Consider the following 20256-nt stretch of genomic DNA (forward strand, 5'->3'; position numbering starts at 1 on the left):
AGCAGCCTTTTTGGGCAAGCGGCAGCACAAACCCATTATTAGTGTGGTGGCAGCTGCTGCTGTTTGTCCCTGCTAACAGGCCATTTCAGAGCAAGGGCCTTTGGAATCTGACCGTGAGACTGGAGACGTCAAGAAGCTAAGCCACTGGGCTAAAATAAGCAGGTTAGGAGTCAGTTATCTGGCTCCCTGCAGACGTGTCTGGGAGCAGCGGGGAGGCTGCGACACCAGGCAGGCCCTTCCTTCCTGTAACTCTGGTCTGGAAAATCTCATCAAAATGGCCCACTCTCTAAAACCCTATCTTGGAACCAAGTTAGTGAAAATCTAGAATATCTTGAATCAGCAATGGAATTGTATTTGTTATACCTACATGCTGGCTTCTCCTGGTCGTCTTGATTTCTAAAGCTTTTATCTTCTTGCTGATATAAGAGTGTTAGGCCTTGTCTGACAGTCTCTCTACTTGTGGTTTAGAAAATATGGTCACTGTAATTATCCTTCATTTCCTAACAGCCGAATTTCAACTGATGTTATGGACTGAAGGTTGGTGTCCCCCCAAAATTCGCATGTTGACATCCTTACCCCCAAGGTGATGATATTAGGAGGTGGGGCCTTCGCGAAGTGATTGGATCACGAGAGCGAAGCCCTAATGAATGACGTTAGTGCCCTTATACAAGAGGTCCAGAGAGCTGCCCTGTGCCTCCTGTCGTGTGAAGACACCATCTATGAATCAGGAAATGGGCCCTCACCAGGCACTGAATCTGCTGGGGTCTTAATCTTGGACTTTCCAGCCTCCAGAACTGTGAGAAATAAATTTCTGTTGTGTATAAGTCACCCAGTCTATGGTATTTTGTTATAACAGTCCAAACAGACAAAGACAAGCAACAATGTGCCCTTTCTATCTAATTCAGACATATCAAACTCTTATACAAAATGTTGGGAAACCATGAGTCATTGGGATTTGTTGTTTGCTAGTATTTTAGTTGATGAGGTGAACATTTGCTATTTTAGCAGAATAGGAGAACTGATTTGCAATTAATTAGTGAAGTGCTGCTTTCAGAAATATAAAGTACTCTTGAAAATGAACAAAAAAAAGACAAATGACCCAATAAGAAAAAATCATGAATGTGCATGTCACAAAAGAGCATATCCACTTGGCCAATAACTATACAAAAAGGTGATCAACCTCATAATTCATCAGGGAAAAGCAAACTAAAACTATAGTGAGATATTACAACACACCTCCCAATGGCTATAATTAAAACAACTGCTACACCATGGGTTGGGGAGGACATGGAGCAACTGGAACTCTCACACACTGGTAGTTGAAATAATTGGTACAATCTCTTTGGAAAACTGATTGGTGGTATAGCCAAATATACACACGCAAATAACCACCCCCAATTCCTCACCCAGTTATATATAGAGCAAATGTCACAGCAACAATATTTGTAGTAGCCAATAACTGGAAAAAATTTCAACATCAGTCTACATTGGAACAGATAGATAAATTATGGTATATTCACAGTATAGATTACCACATGAAATGAAAAAGAACGAACTACTCCCCAAAGCCACAATATGGATGAATCTCACATACATAGTTTTGAGCAAAGGAAGCCAGACACGAAAGAATACTTTCATAAAGTAAAAAAAAAAAAAAAAAAAAAGGCCAGGGGCAGTGGCTCACGCCTGTAATCCTAGCCCTCTGGGAGGCCGAGGCGGGTGGATCGCTGGAGCTCAGGAGTTCAAGACCAGCAAGAGTGAGACCCCGTCTCTACTAAAAATAGAAAGAAATTATCTGGCCAACTAAAAATATATATAGGAAAAATTAGCCAGGCATGGTGGTGCATGCTTGTAGTCCCAGCTACTCGGGAGGCTGAGGCAGTAGGATCGCTTGAGCCCAGGAGTTTGAGGTTGCTGTGAGCTAGGCTGACGCCACGGCACTCACTCTAGCCCGGGCAACAAAGTGAGACTCTGTTTCAAAAAAAAAAAAAAAACCCTCCTCCTTACACACACACACACACATGCACACATGTGCACACACAGGCAAAACAAACCCATGTTTGAGAAAGTGGTTCCCTCTAGAGAGGAAGAGGAGGAAACTTCTGGGTTGCTTGACTGTGCTCTCTTTCTTGACCCACGTGGTGGGTTATGTAGAAGAATTTTGTAATTTATCATTTTTGCAATAAAGAGTTTTAAAAGATAAGTTGAGAAATTAAAGCGAGAAAGGAGATTTTTAAAATATTTTGACATAAGGCAATTATTATAATTTCGATTGGTTTCTTTTTGGCATGCCACCACACTTTAGCCATTCACTCGTCTGCTCATGTCTGTTACTCAGAGCTCTGTAGATGCAGACACCCCCTCCTCTGCCCACTTTCTTCTGAGTTGTTTGTTTTTCTTACTGCTTTGTACTATTTCTGTTTGTTAATGCTTTGTTGTATTTATTGTGACTGTCCTGTTTTGTTCTTGTCTTTTAATTTTATTTATGTTTATTCTGTTTCTTTTAACTTCTAAAGATCATCTGTTAACTTGTATGACAGGCAATTAATTTATTATAAAAAGCTTTCCTTCTCCTTCCTTTGGGTATTGCTTTAAATTACTCCCTGGCTGCATTGGCGGACTTCTGGATCACTTTTCTAATACTGGGCAAAGGAGCAGCCAGATGGTCCAGGTATGACAGCACTGTTAGTCAATACTACATATTCTGGGGAGATGAATTGTATCACAGTGAAAAATCTCTTGGTGAAAAGAATGAGTTGTGGACATGAATGATTGTCCAACAGGATCTGAAATCAGGCCTGGTTTGCTACCTTCTGACTCACTGATTGAAGCATCAATGGATTGGACACTATTTCTCTTTGGATTTTTAGTTCACAGAAACATTCTTAACATTCAGAGGCATGGTATCAGCTGATGATAATGAAGCAGAAATGAAGGAAACTAACTCTGCTTCCAAGGATGTGCCCCTGGTTAGAGACATGAAGAGCTCCCCTCTCACTTAGGAAGGCTAGAATCAAATTAATCTGTTTGCTGCCTGTTCTTGTGTTCCCTGCTCTGCAGCTGGTCTCTGTGAGGAATGGCGTGGAGAATTTCTCAAGACATCCTCGTTGCCTTGCCTGGGGATGGGAGCTGCAAGTCCATGATGGCTGTCCCCCTGGGCTGGAGGTATGTGCAATTATTTCATGGTACTATACTTGCAGCCTCACCCACCTGCTTGTTTCTTGAGAAGGCAGATTGTCAGCCAAAAAAAAAGTGAGTCTTGTGATATTGTAAGCAAAAGAGGATTAGTTGAGCAAACAAAAGTCTGCAGCAAGATGTGATCCTATGAAAAACCAGCTAGCTGCGTGACTCAAATCACATCTGCAGTGTTTCCGCCTTTCAGTTCCCAGCTCTAATACACACACACTGTAAACTTGCACACAACTATATACACTTACATAATACAACTTGTTATGCATAAATACAGTCCTATGCAATTATAAATACTCGCATGGAACTATATACATACAACATACTTGCACAAAACTACACACATATACTGGCACACATTCCACACAAATATTCATACATACTCTCACACATGTATACATGCACACACAAATAACCACAAACACATTTTATAAAAACACTCATTCTTGAGCAGGAACCCAAACTTTTCCACTTGGAGATCTGGGTATCATTTGTAATAAAAATGCTCCCAAGAGTCTACTTCCTGGTTTTTTAGTTGCTCAATATTTTGGGGTGAGTGGGCCAGCTCAGAATATCTTCCAGCCCCTTCCTGTGGTACCAAGTTTCCAGTGCAGGTCGTGGGAGGAATCCTCAGGCCTGAGTTAGAAGACAAGGTGCTTTGATCCTGAACACACAGAGTCAAGATGTGGGTGGTCCTGGAACCCTTTGTTTAGCTTTGTAACCCTTAGCATCCTAGGGGCTGGCACAGAACCTCACACATAGAAGGCCCTCAATATTTGTTGAATAATCCTTAATTCTTCCTTCATCTAATTTTTAAAATTAAAAATATTCATTTGAATAATTCTTGTCTCCTTTCCCACGTGTGAATTTTAATAGAAGTGCCCCAGGTGATGTGCAGGTCTCAGAATAAAACTCTCCTGGGAAAGTGGAAAACCCTACATAACTTCATAATCTCGTGAGGATTTAATCAGAGACACCAAATCCTCAAATATCATCTGGTTTAAGGTTCTCATTTTATAGATGAGTGAAGTGAGGCCCGGAGATGTTAAGTAATCTCTGCAAAGTCACCCTGTGGGTTGGCAGCAAATAAGGACTAGAAATTGAATAGCCTGATTCCAGGACTAGTGCTATCTTTGACTAGACTTGGGTAATTATATTCCAGGAATAATTCCTTGATAAGAATGTTAAAAAAGACAAGTGAATTGAACATGAATTTCTTTACTCAAAATGTTACAATAGTCTGACTGTGGTGAAAGACACTGGTTTGGGTAGAGCTTTTACTATATTCTGATAAATCTGGCCTATGATACCACACCAACAGTACCATCACCTAATATATATTTAACCTCATGACTTTAGGTATGATGAAAGGGGTTACACTATTTCTATAAATTTGAACTCTGACTTTTGAATGTTTTTCGTGTATGGAATTTCTGAATACTCCGTGGCTTGCTACATCTGCCTGATACATATGTTAGAGCAATCCCGGGTTCACAGTGGTTTTTAGCTTTGCCTTATTTAATAGATATGATATAGCTAATGCTGGTGACCGTCACTTCCCCAGAGCAACAAAGCCATTAACTGTCTTATCAATTTCGAAGAGTTTAGATTTGTTTTAGAACCTTGACCTTTATTTAGCCAATGCTATTATTTATGGTATTATCATATTTTTCTTGTCACTTCATAAATGGGAATTTGACTTTTTCTCTTGGTTTGTTATCTACTGCATTTGTATTTTTCTAGAGTTGGTATTTTGTTTAGTTTTTTGAGCTGTGAGTTTAAACACCTCACTCTACCCCGTGTCCGGGAGGTTTACGTGGAAACCTGTATCTGCGTAGTGCAACATTTAAGGGGCAATGTGTGGCATACCCAACATATGCATATGCTATGCCTTTGTATTTACATAGTAATGTTTATTCTGTAATTAATGTAATATGCTTCCATGTTTATATAGCAAAGTGTATGAAATTTGAATACACAGTGTAAACACTCAAGTCTGGTAGCTATTAATAGCTATTACTCTCCCTTGAACTACTGTGCCCTCCTCAAAAGCCAAGCTAACATAATGTTCAATTTAAAAAGACATTTCACTAATTTAAAATATCCTATGATACAGTGAATGGTGACAGTGGTTAAATTAACATAATGGAATTATGGGTAATTTTTCTCTTTTCTCCATTTTCTAAATGTTTTGTAATGTAATTTTATCATTTTTATAAGAAAAGAATGCATTTATTATTTTAAAAGAAAGACAAACAAGAAGAAAGACAAAGCAGTAACACCAAAATCATGTTTGTAAAAATACCCCCAGTTGGAGCTGCGGTGTTGAAGTGTATTAAAGTCACTGTCCTTAATTGCTGTTCTGCTGTCACAAAGGGCTCCCAAGTTTGGGAGCCTCTTCCTTTCGTGCTCTTAGTAGAGTTAAGGTTATATCTTTTAATTTTTCCTTTTATACAATAGCTATAAATCTGAACTCTCACTTTCAAATTTTCTTTGAAAAATACATATGTATATACGTACATTATATGTAATATTTATCAACTTGAAAGTCTTTTTTTTCTCTTCCTTTCTCTCTCATAACATAATGTCTTCTTGCTTGGCTTCTATGGTAGTTTTTGTGTTACTTGATATAAAATGTCATCAACTGACTGTCAGCTCTGAAATAATGAGTTTTACACATAGGTATGTTTTAGTTATGACATGAAGTAATTGAACATTATGTCACTTTTAGAAAAATGCAAAGTTAATGTGGGATAGACATTGGCATTAATAGAAATCTTGGGCTCTAAAAGCCAGCAGGAAGGACTGCACTTGGATTTAGCCAACCGGGCTTGATTGCGCCATTGAAGTGATTTATCCCTTTTGTTATCTCCCAGTGAGGTGAAATAGCTTCTGTGAGTAATTTTTGTGCCATGAATCAGTGAACTTCTAGGTTTATTTTGCTAGTTAAGTGATTCTATCAGATATCCTTATTCACACAGGAAATGATTCTTTTTTATGGTTTGTCCTTGTCATGAAAGATAATACTAAGCATCCATTGAAAATACTGGTGTAAATACCTACAGGAACAGAATCAAACCTAGGTCATATTTTATGCATGTGTGTTTATGTGCACATGTGTACCTTCACATGCACATGCAGCAGCAACTAGCATTTGTGGAACTTCTATCAGGAGATAGCACCGAGGAGACTTAACTTCAGGTGTTTAAGACACAACAGAGTGGAGGAAAATCTTCATTACTATCATGTGAAAGCTTCTGTTCCCATGGAGAGCCCTCATGGCTGATCTAATGATAACTTTAATTTTCAGGTTCTAAAGTACAGAAATGGAAATTGTCTAAACTTTGTGAAAATTGAAGCCTTACACCCTACTGGCCTCCTAAACCTCCTTGCTGGTTTATGATGGGAACAAACTTTGGAGGCCAGAGTCATCATTTTTATTTCATATCTTCTTTTGGCAAATTCTTTACATTTTAAAATATTTTATTTTTTTCTAAATTCTGCTTTTAACTACTGGTGAGAGGAGAATGGGCTGAAGAAATTTTCTTGAAATAATCCTGCTTTCCTGTTCTTGTTAGTCTTACTGAAAAGTCTCAGTTTTACCATGAGCACATACTACTCATTTAACTCAAAAAAAGGGGTTGTTTTAAAAATGTTTATCTATACCAGGCAAAAAGAAGCAAAAGCAGCATCAAGGGCAGATTTAACCTTTTTTTCTCTTTCTAGCCAAGTCATTTTTTTCTCCAAGCATGCTAGGAAATGCTATGTTGAGAAGCCCATTGGAGGGAAAAATAAAAGTTCTCCACCACACAAAGAACATTGTGCTGTGCTAGCTTGGAGTGCTCAGCAACACTGTTACAAAATAGATTAAGCAAATGCCAGAGGACAGTTACAAGGCACAAGAGATGTGCCTTAGCCCTTTCTTGAGGCAGAGAAACAACCAGTGTAAACCGGCCCTGACTGCTTTAGAACTGCTTTAGCTGACCTATAATACAGTTTAGCTCATTGTAATACTAAAATCCCTGCCTAGTGGAGAATTATAATATCATTAATATATATATTAATAATATATAAACCTATATATATAATATATATATATAAACCTATATATATAATATATATATATATAAACCTGATTGGTTTCAGTGGGAACATGTGATGCTACAGTGCGAGAGCTCTCCCTCACTCACAGGAAGGGATTTAAAGCCACACCAGGGATGGGCAGATGCAGAGACATCTTACTCTCCGGAGAACTGCCGCTGCCCAAGAGTGTGTGCCCGGAGAGGTCCTGTCGTGAGCAGGGCTAGATGTCTGGAGGATTCCTGCTCTGACCAACAGTAACTTATCTAACTCACCAAGCTGGACTTGGCTGAGTCATTCTTTGGTCTCTTGGCTCCATCTCAGTTTAGAGGGCAGTTTTTTCTGTCCAGGATTTTCCCGAAACACCCTCCTAGACCAATATGGATGGAGAAGAGAGAAAAATCAAAAGGCGGAACAGCTGGGCCTCTTCAGTTCTTGTTAGAGTTCTTCAATTCTTGGAGCAGTCAGGAGAACTGGAGAGAGGAAGTGAACTGATACCTTCTACACTCCCGCCCTTACTCCTCAGAGTGTTTTTCACAGGAAACATGGCAGAGAAACCTGTGAAAACATGGTTCTATGGGAGACTGGGACTGAAGAGACCTATTTTGGTCTGTGGTAATTAATTGTCCACTGGCTGGACAGCATGGCAGAGGAGTCTGGGTTTTGTTCTCTCGTTAGCCCTGGGCATTTTGTTCCTAGCTCCTTCTCTCTTGTAGGCCTCAGTGACTTTTGACTGTAGCCTCATCGTTATATGTTCTCTCTCCCTCTCTTCTTCCCTCCCTCTCTTTCTCCCTCCAATATTTTCAAAGTATTGACTCCATGTAATTCTACTCAGTTACCACAAGCTCAACCAAAAATAGAATAAAACCATAATTTTTGTTAGGTATTGTTGAAACATAGAAGTAACAAATAAAAATAAACAAAAGCACTACTAGAGAATTTGGGAAGAGAAGTACCTTTTTAATGGATACATAATTTATAAAATACCAACAACTCTAGTGTTTCTAGAAAGTAGACTTGGCATCTCTGAAAACAGTTACTTGAACTTGACAAAGGACAGATATTTCTTCTGCTTTCAGTTCTTTATGAGTTATTGTTATAATTAGTAAGGCCAAATTCTAACACAAAGGACTATAATGAAACATTCTTGGAATATGAAAATAATTCTCCCAAAGCCTTTACAAATTTTAGGGAAGTCATTGTATCTGAAACTCTGCCCAAGATACACACCATAGTGAGTAATATGTTGCTATGAAAGCCTTTTGCATGAACATAATGAACTTTGGGTGTTGGAATATTTGATTTACTGGATTTTTGCTCCTCTCCTGCCTGTTTCTCTTGCTAAACATTCAGACTGAGACTTTCCTATGATTCTTTAATCTTACACCATTCTTGGAAGTTCAGCCTCTGTAAATAGTGGGGAAGGAGACCCTCCTGGATTTTTATGGTGAATATTTATCTTTGAATTAAGTAAATGCTTAAATCTCTAAGACTTCCAGTAATGTTGAATTTGGCTGGATACCTTGTGGTTATAATATTTTAAGCCTTTAAAAATACACAGATTCTTAAATAGCAGCATACTTTTTTCCTGACTTTTTTTCCTGCCTAGCAATTTTGTTATTACCCTCACTGTCTACTTCAAACAAATTGTATGCAGTTTACAATTCTTATAGCATATGGCTGCTGCCTAGAAGTGCTTTATGTGCCTTGGCAAACAGCCACATGCAACATTGAAGAATGATTTCCTGAATGCGTAGTAGAGAATCTTGCTTTTATCCATTTTTTTTCGTAAGTTCAACTTTTAAGGAAGGATTGAGTTAGACTTTTTTTTCTTTCCTCTCTTTTCCCTTCCTCCTTCTCTCCCTTCCCCCTCCCTCCCTCTCTTCCTTCCTATTTCATCTTTGCAGTCTTCCTTTACCCTAGGTAGAGTAATCTATGCTGTCAGTATCACTAGAGGTTCTTGTCAAGCAGTGATAATGTAATACTCATGTAGACAACCCCAGGTGTTTCCAGCTTTTGCCTTTTCCTGAATCGTCACCATTTTTGAAATCGTTTTGTGTAGGGACCCATTTATGTTTTGCTTTCTACTCTGGTCTGCAGAGAAATCCTCAAAGCAGAAAATGTGTTGGTTTGTAAGCCTCATCACTCATGTTGAGACCCTGTGTGGATTTCTGTTTTGGAAAAATAACAGTTTTATTTAGCATTAATTGAGCTGAGAGTTGGCTATAATTTCCAGCTGCGAAGGAGGGAGTTTGGAAGGAGGGAGCAGATGCTTTGAGAATATAGACAGTGATAGCAAGAGGTGAATATTCTGTCTTGAGATATTTGTAGCACAAGAGGCAGGGGACCAGAGCACAGCCTCTTCCCACTCTGAGGTCCCTCAACCCCTCAATCCCTCACTCCCTTTCCCACTTCCAATCCTTTCCACTCTGGGCGGCCTGACCACAGGAGGGGGCTGCAATGCAATGGGCTGAGCCTTTGTTCCCCTTTTCTGTTTAGGGTCTCTTGTGGCCGTCTTTGTGTCCATGCTGTCTGCACAAACTTGCAGTCTAACCCAACCACTCTTCTGTCATTTGATCAGTTGCTTGAATTTATTGATCTACAATTGGGTGACTTATTTTTGCCCAGTGTAATGATAGCCTAAATACTTGTGTTCTGAACCTACTTCTGATTCATAGACCATTAGTCTATCATAGTCCCAAGTGCAAGTAGGAGATAATTTTTTGATGAGCATCTAAATATTTTGCATAGAGAAAACTCCAGGAAGGAGAGAAATATATGTGTAATATATACATTTATATATATGTATATATCTTATATGTGTATATAAGTGTATATTAATGTGTATAAATTTATGTATATATCCATACATCTATGCATACATATATACATATAAATAAACCTGTTTGCATATATTATGTACATATACTATTTAAATGGAATCTGGACATCCATAAATTACTATGGAAATATGTGGAAGTAAATAGAACATCACATTTTCTGAATTTATATATCATAGTAGAAGTCTTTAAATACCAAATCTTATTGTTGATTGAGACATTGAATTAAGCATCATCTTAATGGAAAAGTAATATGAATTTGCTATTGGTATGTATCGTTGCCATTTGGGAAAATTATATAATACTATCAACCAGTGTTAAATAGAAAAGCTCCAAATCAGTTATAAATTGAGAACAAATAGCAAAGTCTTAATGAATGTGCTCTGCATAACGTTAAAAATTGTCTTGATCCTAATTCTCTTCCGTTTGCCATGCCTAGCCCTTAATGCCTCTTTCAGAAGACAATCTGTTGTGACCAAGGTGCAAAGAGTCAAGAACAGCCTCTGAAGGCACGGTGAGGCCTAGTCTACACCTTCCAGATTGGTGTCGGTCACTTCGGGCAGCTGGGGCCTGTCCGAGGCCCCTGGGGGCAGCTCCTCTGCTGCTGCTGGATGGGGCTGCCTACTGGGCTCACCTCCAGGCACCCCAGCTGGCCCTTGCCCATCTGCTGGGGATGGTGGCGCAGGACCACTTGCCTCCACCCTCTGTAGGGGGGCCTCAGCTGGGGACTGAGGGGTCTGACCTGAAGCTTCTGCCCCTGGCTTGCAGGACTGCTGCTGAGCCTGTGCTCCAGCGGGGAGACCCTCGCCTTGGGCTTCTGCTTCCAACCCAGCAGGGGGATTACTGGTCTTGGAGGGAGGTTCTGCCTCACTGCCTCCTGGGGCTTCAGCCTGAGGAGTGGGGCGAGGCTGGGGACTCTCTGTCTCCCCTGAATTGACCAGATGGGGTTGTTCTGGCTCCTTGAGGGCAGTGTCGCCGCACCCATGAGGACTGCCGAATTCTGGTTGGCTTTCTTTGGACTGTTGTGGGGTTGACTCTGGATGATGAATTACCATGAAGGCCATGGCCAGATTTTCCACAGCGTTTTGCACACGCTTGGCCTCCTCTGCACCAACCTCTTCATCCACAGAGACATTTGACTCTGGCTCTTCATCAGAGGTGTGCTGACTTTGGTCATCTTTTTCAGATGTTTTTGTCTCTCTGATTTTTTTGTAGAGTTCATTTCTCTCTTCTTGTAAAGCACGACAGAGGTTTTCTAGTCTCCCAATTTTCATCACGAAACACTCGTATTCTTTAGCTCTCAGCGCTTTCTGTGATTTAAAAACACAGAAACACATATGTACATAAACTGATATATGAAAAGCAAAATTGCCAGGATGCTCTCTGGGGACAAGCAAAACCATTTATTCTGGAATTTGTCTACTGGGTCTGGACCTGGCCACAGAGTGGTGGCTGAACAGACACTTGGTCATGCACACCACTTCTTTCTTGCATTATGTGCTAGACTGGTAGAATTTTAATCACCATCGTCTGTTTGTTAGGGGAAAAACGATGGCAAGGCTTCTTTCTGCTCTGCTCCAGAGCCTCCCATATCTTAAAGTAGATAAATTTTCTGCTTCTAAGACTAAGAAGACAGAGGCAAAACTTGTAACAAGATGAATGAGATGGATTGGGACTCAGCCCTTAGCAATGCCTAAACTATTCTATGAATAAACTGCTATGTGCTAATCCTAGCAACAATTTGATTTATGTTGATGAGTAATAAGCCTATCTCTTTGGAATTGGTTGCAATTTGGGATGAATTGTTAGAACAGTAATTACAACCATAGAAACTCACCACATACTAATTCATGGTGCTGTCTGCTCAAACTGTTCAATTCTTTCCTCTAGAAATGTTGGCGTATTTGTGCATGAAAATGTTCCTATGTATCTCACTCCTTTACCCCTACCTTTCGGTTACTCTTTACTGTTAAGACCTTTTTTTCACTTGTTTACAGGGACAGGCCTTCACCTGTGAGCCCTGCCAGTCAGGGCAGGGGCCAGGTATTAATATCTTTGCCTTTAGAGTCTCAAAACCTAATCAAAGCCTGCTTGATATCAGTATTTAAATGCCTGTTTGAGAAATTAGAAAGATATATGTCCATATCTGCCTATAAAATAGCACATACACTGAGTGGTTGGGCTGGTGTCTTCTCTCAGTATATTCAAATCAATTAATTAAGTAATTCTGCACCTGTTTTTGTGCCAGGCAGTGGAGACATTCAAAAAAGTAAAGTAAGACACTCATCCTACCCTTAAGGAATTCACAGGTGTGTTGTGTTGCTGCTCTGAGGACAGCTATTGAATCAACAAGTAAGCATGTGACAAAGCTCTTTATGAGTCTGGACCCAATTCTAAATGACCTTTGCTCTTATTATTTTTATTAAAACTTAATATGTCACTTCTGCAAACAATTCAGCTCTTTTTGAAACATAATCATTTGTACTATTATCAGGTTATCATATTCCAAGTATGAATATTTTAACTAGACATGGAGGATAAAAGCTGAGGGGAAAACTTCCTCACCTCTTCAATCATGTCCAACAGAGCCTTGTTACAGCTCTCAAACCGGGCTTTCCACGTGGCTGTGTCCTTTTCCAGCTTCTTCATTTTCTTCGTTGTCTGTAGAAATTAGAGTTTTTTAGTGTTAATCCTGAAAAGTTAATAGGCCAAGAAAGCTATTAATTCCATGTATGACATCAAGAGAAGTCCTGTTACCAGCTGCTGGAGCAAACAAATGCTCCATGTCAAGAATGAAGATTGCAGGGGAGTCATGATTTATTTCTGAGCCAACTGGGTCAGTGGTGAGCAAACTTATTTGAACCTGAGCCAATTCAGGAAAAAGGGAACGACTTAGGGGCGCACTTTTATCATTGCTTTTTCTTCCATTTAAAATAATATCTTTATTGAGTCCCATGGATAAGCTTGTAATGTAGGTTATTTGCTTTACTGAATAGAAGACTCTCACAGTGAGAAAGCCGCCATGGCCTTTTAGCCATTAAAATGTTGATACTATCTGGGCACATATGAGAAGCAGCCGCACAAAAGCGGCTTTCTATTTTCTCAGTCTTTATGTTTGTAGATTGAGGTAAATTTCACCAAATGTACTTGTATGCATTATTTATTTCATCCTTGAAACAGTCCCATAAGGAAGGTTTCATTCTAATCCCCATTTTATAAGTGGGGAAACTGCGGCTTAGAGAAGTGGAGTAATATTAAGATGAATTAACAGAAGAGTGGCGCTGTAGTTATTTTATTCCATTTAGTGCAACATGTACAGGGAGTATCTGCTGGTCACTAGGTCTGGGGCTGAGTGTAGGGGATAGAGAAGTGATATAATGTAGCCTGATTTTTTTGAAACTGAGACTACTCACATTCTTGGTTGTAGGAGCACCTCTCTGCTTGGGTGAAGAACAAGGCATGCAATCAGGTGCGAGTTCCCTGGATGAACCAGACCGGGGCACTTGCTGCTTGGTGCTAAGCTGCCTGAGGCAGGGTACACAGGAAGGCCAGAGGCTGGGCCTAGATTCTCAGCCCCTGGCTCTACAGAGAAGCTAGGTTTTTAAATTTTGATCGTGTATTAATCAAGTTAGTCGTTTATAAACTTTTAAAGTTCTTTGATTCCTTTAAGAATTTGATGAAATCTGAAGTGTAAACTTCAGAAAAATGCAAATATGCACATCAGTTTTTTTTTTTTCTTTTGCTAATTTTCAGGGAATGTTCTGGTCAACTACTTAAGTCCATAAATGAACTCCAGATTAAGAACTCCTGGTTTAATAGTTATTCTAACCTTAAAACTATATAATTTTGAAGTAAAAATATTTTTTTCTGTTCTAATGTTTACTCCAATCTTAAAACTCTAGAATTTCAAAATAAAATTTTTAAAAATGGGGTAGATTTATCCTGGAGTGGGAGAATGGTAACTTTTAATAAGTGTCAACCTTCTTAAGTCTGCTTACTTAATTGTGAAATTTATCAGATTATTTTATGAAAATATCTTTTAAAGGATGCTTTCTACTTAAAGATGATTTATGCCAATGCCAGCTCAGAAACACAGTTCTGACAGTGATTGGGAAAACACTGAATTGAACAAGATTTAAGCATTAGATCCAATAATAATATTAGTACCTTATATTTGTAAAGGACTCTTAAAAAGTTTAAAACCCTTCTAAAATACATTAATTTATTTGAACTTCACAATCTTGTGAGGTAGGCAAGAGATGTAATATCTCTACAGATAAAAAAATAAATAAATTCAGGGAGGTGAAGTGAATTGCCCAATGCTACTTGATGAGCAAGAACATACCAGAACTTGAATTCAGGCTTCCATATTCTTATTCAGGGTGCCAATTATATCATATCACACCTCTTCCCTTCTAAGAAGGATCCTATACAATGCTATTTCCTACTCTAACTTCCACTTTTGTATATTTGTATACAAGTTGTTTTTTAAATATTTAGATATTTTTTGACTTCAGTATATACAACATAATGTTAAATTTCTAGTTCTTATTTTTTTTTAAGTTGTTTGTGGAGTAGGAAAACAATTATTCTTCCTCAGAGTGAAAATGTATCCTAGCGTTTTTGGACTCTTGCTCAGATTACCAGATATTTACCAGTAAAAAAAAAAAAAAATATGCAGCCCAAACTTCAATCCCACCTATAAACATTTCATTACTTCATGAAATGTGCTGAAATATCTTAGTGAGAGAAAGATGAAACCAAAGGAGAATTGCCTGTCAGGATAGAAAATGCCAATATTTCGTGGGCAATAAGCAAGAATACTCACTTTATCCATTTCCTGTTTGAAAGTGGCGAACACTTCATTGCTTTTCGTCAGTGTGCTCTGAAACTCTTCAAACCTTCCTGAGTAGAGAGTAAGCTGCAAACAGGGGAAAGAGTAGATGTATTTTAGAGCTGCTTTCAGAATGCGTCCAGAACAAAACAACATGTCATTGTTCATTATTTGAGAAGAAAAATGATTTCTCAAAAAAGGAATTCTCAGTACAGTGTTAGTAACACGTTTAGTTATTTTGTTTACTTCAAGATCAACCTAGGTCAGTGAGCGTGATTGAAGTGCTGCTTTCAAGAAAAATGATATAAAGGAAATGAACCAAAAAAATAAAAAAAAATTATAAAAAAAGAAAAATGAAAAAATAAAATATATCAACATCATTTCATTGTATCATAAACTTTTACCAACAGATATTTAGTGAGCCCTGAGCATGTGCACGGACTATAGGTGCAAAAGTACTTAACACATGGATCCTGGTTTTAAGGGACCTGTACTTGTAATGGGAAGCTGTGCTCAAAGACAACTTGACTACAGTGACTACAAAGTGCCAAGGCAGTTAGGTACAGCAGGTGATCAGAAAAGGTGGGTGTGGCAGGTGATCATGTGAGCCACATGGTTGTGGAGAAGGTGAGCCTTGATGTGGTCTTTAAGGAAGGGAGAAGGTAGACAAATGATAGAGGAAATGTGGGCTGGACATGGAACAAGTGCTGCCACCATTATGCAGGTTGTGCCCCTCTCTAAGCCATTGCCATTTCTGTTTTAGACACCATAGTCTTGTATGTTTATGAATATAGTGTTCTAGCCAATAGCAGTTTCCTTTTCATCAAAACCAGTTTATTACACCAATTTTCTATAGATGGAAATAACGAGCCTTGAGGAAGGGATGCCTATTTCTAATTTGCACAAAGCATCACACGGGTTAGCATTGCTGAGTCTGTGGCTCACCAGAGGGACATAGAGAAGAGCCTTTGAATCTCCCATGTCTTTAACTCCAACACTTGCATTTGGGGTGGCAATGGGGCAGCACAGGGAAGGAAAGTGTGTAAATACTTGATTGTTATTGACAGTAATAAAATAATAACGTCTTGCTTTTGAGAATAATATTAGGGTAGCATGTTTTGAGTGAGTGGAGATTTAGTATGTATGATTCAAATTAATAAAGCTTCCATTTTCAAATGAACCTTTGGTACTCTCGAGTGTCCAGAAGAGTCCCAAATTCTCACATGGGCACAAATCATCCTGTGTGAGGAAGCAAACTTGCAGCATCCAGCAATAAACGAGAACGCAGGGCTGCACTTGCTCCACTGGAGACACCAGCTGACTGACTGGTAGTATCAGTGGGACTGACTTTTTGTACAGAAGATCACCCTGCCTGAAAGCTGGCAGATTGGAGAGTTGCCAGTCTTGGGAGTGGGTGTGAGAGGGAGTGTGTGTGAATCAGACAACCTCTAGAGCCTAGAAAATTGCTTATCTGAAATGGTTTCTTCCCCAATAATTCAGAATCATGGCAGTTTTACTGCAGTAAACAACAATAACAAAATGATAACATAACTCCTTTCTGCAGAATATAGATTATCCAAAGAAAAGTCAACAAATGGCAGCTGACCATCGTTTTGAAATCACTCATCAGCAGTGTATGTAACAGAACTGAAATTCATTTCTCATGGTTCCTTGGCATACAGATTAAAGAAGACAGAGTAAAGGGGCATCAGGGAATTCATGGTCGGGGAGCTGCCCTAGAGTTACACACACACACACACACACACACAGTATAAGACAATACTTATACTTACTCGTATGTGCAACATACTCTGACATATTCTATTCATTGTGTTTCATTTTTTTCAAAGTACTGGCCAGGGTCCACTGAATTGATTTCAGGTCCTGTGAATGGTTCAAGCCTCTTATTTTGAGACATTCTGCCCTCGGGTAAGCTCTTGCGGGACTGGCTACCTACACTGCACAGTATCCATTGGCTCGGGGTGGGAACCACCCCCAGCAGATCTGGTCACTTTCTATCTCAAAATCTGTTCATTTGTATTCTCAGCCAAGTCCCTTCTGTTGACCTTCTTTTCTCACTTCTTCTTCATTCGTTTTCCAACTTATTAGTAATTCCAGTGGAGTTACGCAGGGGCCTCAGATCCTATGGCGTCCTGAGCTGGTCCTCCCGCTTGCAGCTCTGTAATTGCAGGCTGCAGACAGGCCAGGGCAGGAGTGAGCACAGGTATGATCCATCCCACATATGCGATCTTGATGGAGTCAGCAGGAACAACCAACCACACCCAGAACTTCAGCTTCAACATTAGCTGATGGACACTAAAGCGTTCTGGTTAGGTTGTCTTTACTCTACTGTGAGCATGTCTGACTTTTCCACCTGAACCTGTAAGATTTTCCCATCATGTCTCAAAGTAAAGGCTTTAAGGGAAAAAAAGGCACAGAATGTTCTTTCTGGTGCATTAATTGAGCAGATTTTGTTTCCCTTTCCCCATGGTTTCTTGTTGCTGGGGAAGACTTGGAAAAGACAGACGCACCCAGAGTGCCAAGAAGTAGTGTCTCACTTCATCACTACCTCTTCTGTGCTTTTTCTAGTGACTGTTTTTGTTTTGTTTCTCCTCAACTTTAAAAAATTTTTTTTTAATTGTGGTAACATAAAATTACCATTCTAACCATTTTTATGTGTACAGTTAAGTATGGTAAGTACATTTACATTGTTGTGCAACCAAACTCTGAACTTTTTCATCTTGCAAAACGGGATGAAAACTTTACACCCATTAAACGACAACTCCTTATTTTTTCCTTCTAGTGACCAGTCTTTAATATTCTGCTTTTCTTCCCGTTTGACCTCTCTGTCAGGTGGCAAAACCTGTGTGGATTATACATTTCTCAGATAACTAACTCTAACACTCTCTTCTTATACAACTAGATATTTGTACTGCCTGTTTACTTATTGGATATTTGCTAGGTAGTGTTTTCCCTTTGACTACTGTGCTGACATGGTGCAGGTTTGGTGTGATGTGTCATATTCCCACTCTCACTTTGGTATTTCAGAGGAGCATGGAAGAGACATCCAGAGGTCGTGTGCGGTATTTTTCCTGCCAGAGGCAGAAATAGAAACAAACTGTTCTATGGTTAGAGTAACAATAATTGCCTCAATATTTCACTTTTAAATGGGCCTAGTGACAAACATTCTTTTAACTGAGCAGCAAATTTTAATTACAAACATTCATATAGAGTATAGGAAACAGAATTATGTCCAGGATTTTCTGAGTGATTCTGTGGGATTTGGTCTGGGAGCAAGTCCTGTTACAGGGGTATTCACAGAGGGCGCTCCACTCACCCCTTGTAGGTCTGGTGAAGGGTTCGGATGTTAAAGATCATGATTACACGCTTTTGACAATTTACTCACTGGTCTTCCCTTGGGTAGTATTTTGTGTCTGTGTAGTCAGATATTGCTGACTTTCCACATCTACTACTGTCTTCATCCTTATTGATCCAACGAATACTCTATTTGTAGTGACAATTGTATCCCATTGATCATCTCTGACGCTTATTCTGTTGCCTCGGTTTGTATAATTGAAAGCCAGACATCTCTTCCCTAAGTGACAAACATGCCCCCAACCGGCAAGCAGTAGTCTCATGACTGAAAAGTGACTTTTGTCTAGGAAAGCAACAAATAATGTCTTTAATATGTCCCTTGTTCAGATCTTAAAAATGGGGATGAAGGGCTTGGCCTCCTGCCATTCCTTCCCCTTTAAAGACTGTATAAAACTAAGGGGAGCGTTTGAGTGCTATGCAAAATAATCTGGGATGGAGTTTTATTTATTCAAGGTGTAAAAGTTTTTGAAATATTAATATAATGTTAATACTTTATGGGGAACTTGTTTAAACATTGTTACACATATGGATTTGGGACCTCTGTTTTCTTCTTGATGCTTAAGTAATTATCGAAGTTTTGAAAGTGGCTTGAAGACAAAAGAGAAGACAAAAGAGAAAGGAGGCTCCTTGCAACTAGTGGGGCTGCCTTCACTGGGGAATTCTGTGGGCCATGGAAAAGAAGGCATGGTCAACTTAACTTAGGGCCACACTTCATCAGCTCTGGAAGTTCTCTATGTTCATGCACTAGAGCCATACAGGGTCTTGAGATCATCTTTTCCATGAGTTCTTCAACATTTTTGCAATTGAAGACTCCCTTTGGCTCATATTTTCTCGTATGAATCCTTACCTATGAAATAATACTAATACTAGCTCATATACTCTTAAGAGTTTGCACTTTTATTGACATTATTGTTATCACCAGATTGTGAGTTAAATTAAGCAAAAATTTTTCTCTCTCCTATTGATTACTATGTCTCCAAAGCTAGAACCATGCCTAGCACTTAGTAGGTGCTTGATAAATATTGGTTGAATTAATTACGCTTATTATGGGCCAGACACTGATCTAAGTGCTTTGCATGTATGATTTGAAAACAAACTGCATATATTACATATTCATTAACTCATTTTTCTTTTAAAAACTTAAACATATGGGTAAGTGCCACCCACAGATGCTGAGCAAGAAGAGATCTAATGTCAGAAATGACTACATTTTAGACCGTAGCTGCTGCTTTATGTGCTGTTGTTTTGGAAATACTGGAAAGTCACAGTCCTCTCAGAGGTTGGAGGCCACCAGCTTGGGATCACTGATTTATTATAGCATCTTCATTTTCCAGACAAGGAAATTTAGGTCCAGGGAGGTTTAGCTGAGTCACACAGGGTCACACAGCTTTTCAGTAGAAGAGCCAGTACTCTGTCCCAAAAGCATGGACTCAGGGATGAATGAGGAATGAGAGCAAGTCTAGAACCCCTGTAGATGTTTTTTCAAGTTTGAGCAAGTATAGGTGGGAAATTGGATCACACGTTTTTATTCTTATTTCACAGGTCATTAAAGGACTAGATTCTGATGCCAACTGAATGAATCACTCTGTAGCCCAAAGTTTAACAATATTAATCTACTCTTTTGAATATCTTCATTTACATAGAGCAGTAGAGATTGTGTGTAACAGATACTGTGAACAGTGCACACCTTCAGACAGTGTCCATTGTCCCCCTCAAGGCTCTGTGTTATGAATGAGGCAGAGAGAGAGAGAATCAGAAGCTCTGACTTGACTCTTTGGGCTGCCCCCTCCCCTAGACAAGGGGGCCACACCTCCTTTCCCCTGCCTGCCTTCTGGCTGGAGAGCCCCCACTGCCAGCCACCCACCCCACAGCAGGTTTGGTGACTGCCTCAGGGTGATCTTGAGTTTGTGACTCTGGGCCCTCTGATTCTGTTCATAG

The 20256-nt window shown here is 39.4% G+C and overlaps 1 protein-coding gene across 2 annotated transcripts in view; it reads right to left on the reverse strand.

Moving 5' to 3' along the window:
* Positions 1-8205: 8205 nt before the first annotated feature.
* Positions 8206-20256, reverse strand: part of TXLNB (taxilin beta) — a 43584-nt gene continuing 31533 nt past the window's right edge. Inside the window, exons 8-10 of one of the 2 annotated variants that reach the window (XM_045544466.1) lie at positions 14938-15030; positions 12675-12770; positions 8206-11419 (exon numbers count right to left, since the gene is read on the reverse strand). In XM_045544466.1, coding sequence (XP_045400422.1) covers positions 10631-11419; positions 12675-12770; positions 14938-15030 — 978 coding nt within the window. In that variant the 3' untranslated portion in view covers positions 8206-10630. The remainder of the gene's footprint in view (positions 11420-12674; positions 12771-14937; positions 15031-20256) is intronic. The other variant, XM_045544467.1, reaches the window with a different exon arrangement.

This window comes from Lemur catta, chromosome 2 (assembly GCF_020740605.2).
Source record: "Lemur catta isolate mLemCat1 chromosome 2, mLemCat1.pri, whole genome shotgun sequence".
Classification (NCBI taxonomy): Eukaryota; Metazoa; Chordata; class Mammalia; order Primates; family Lemuridae; genus Lemur; species Lemur catta.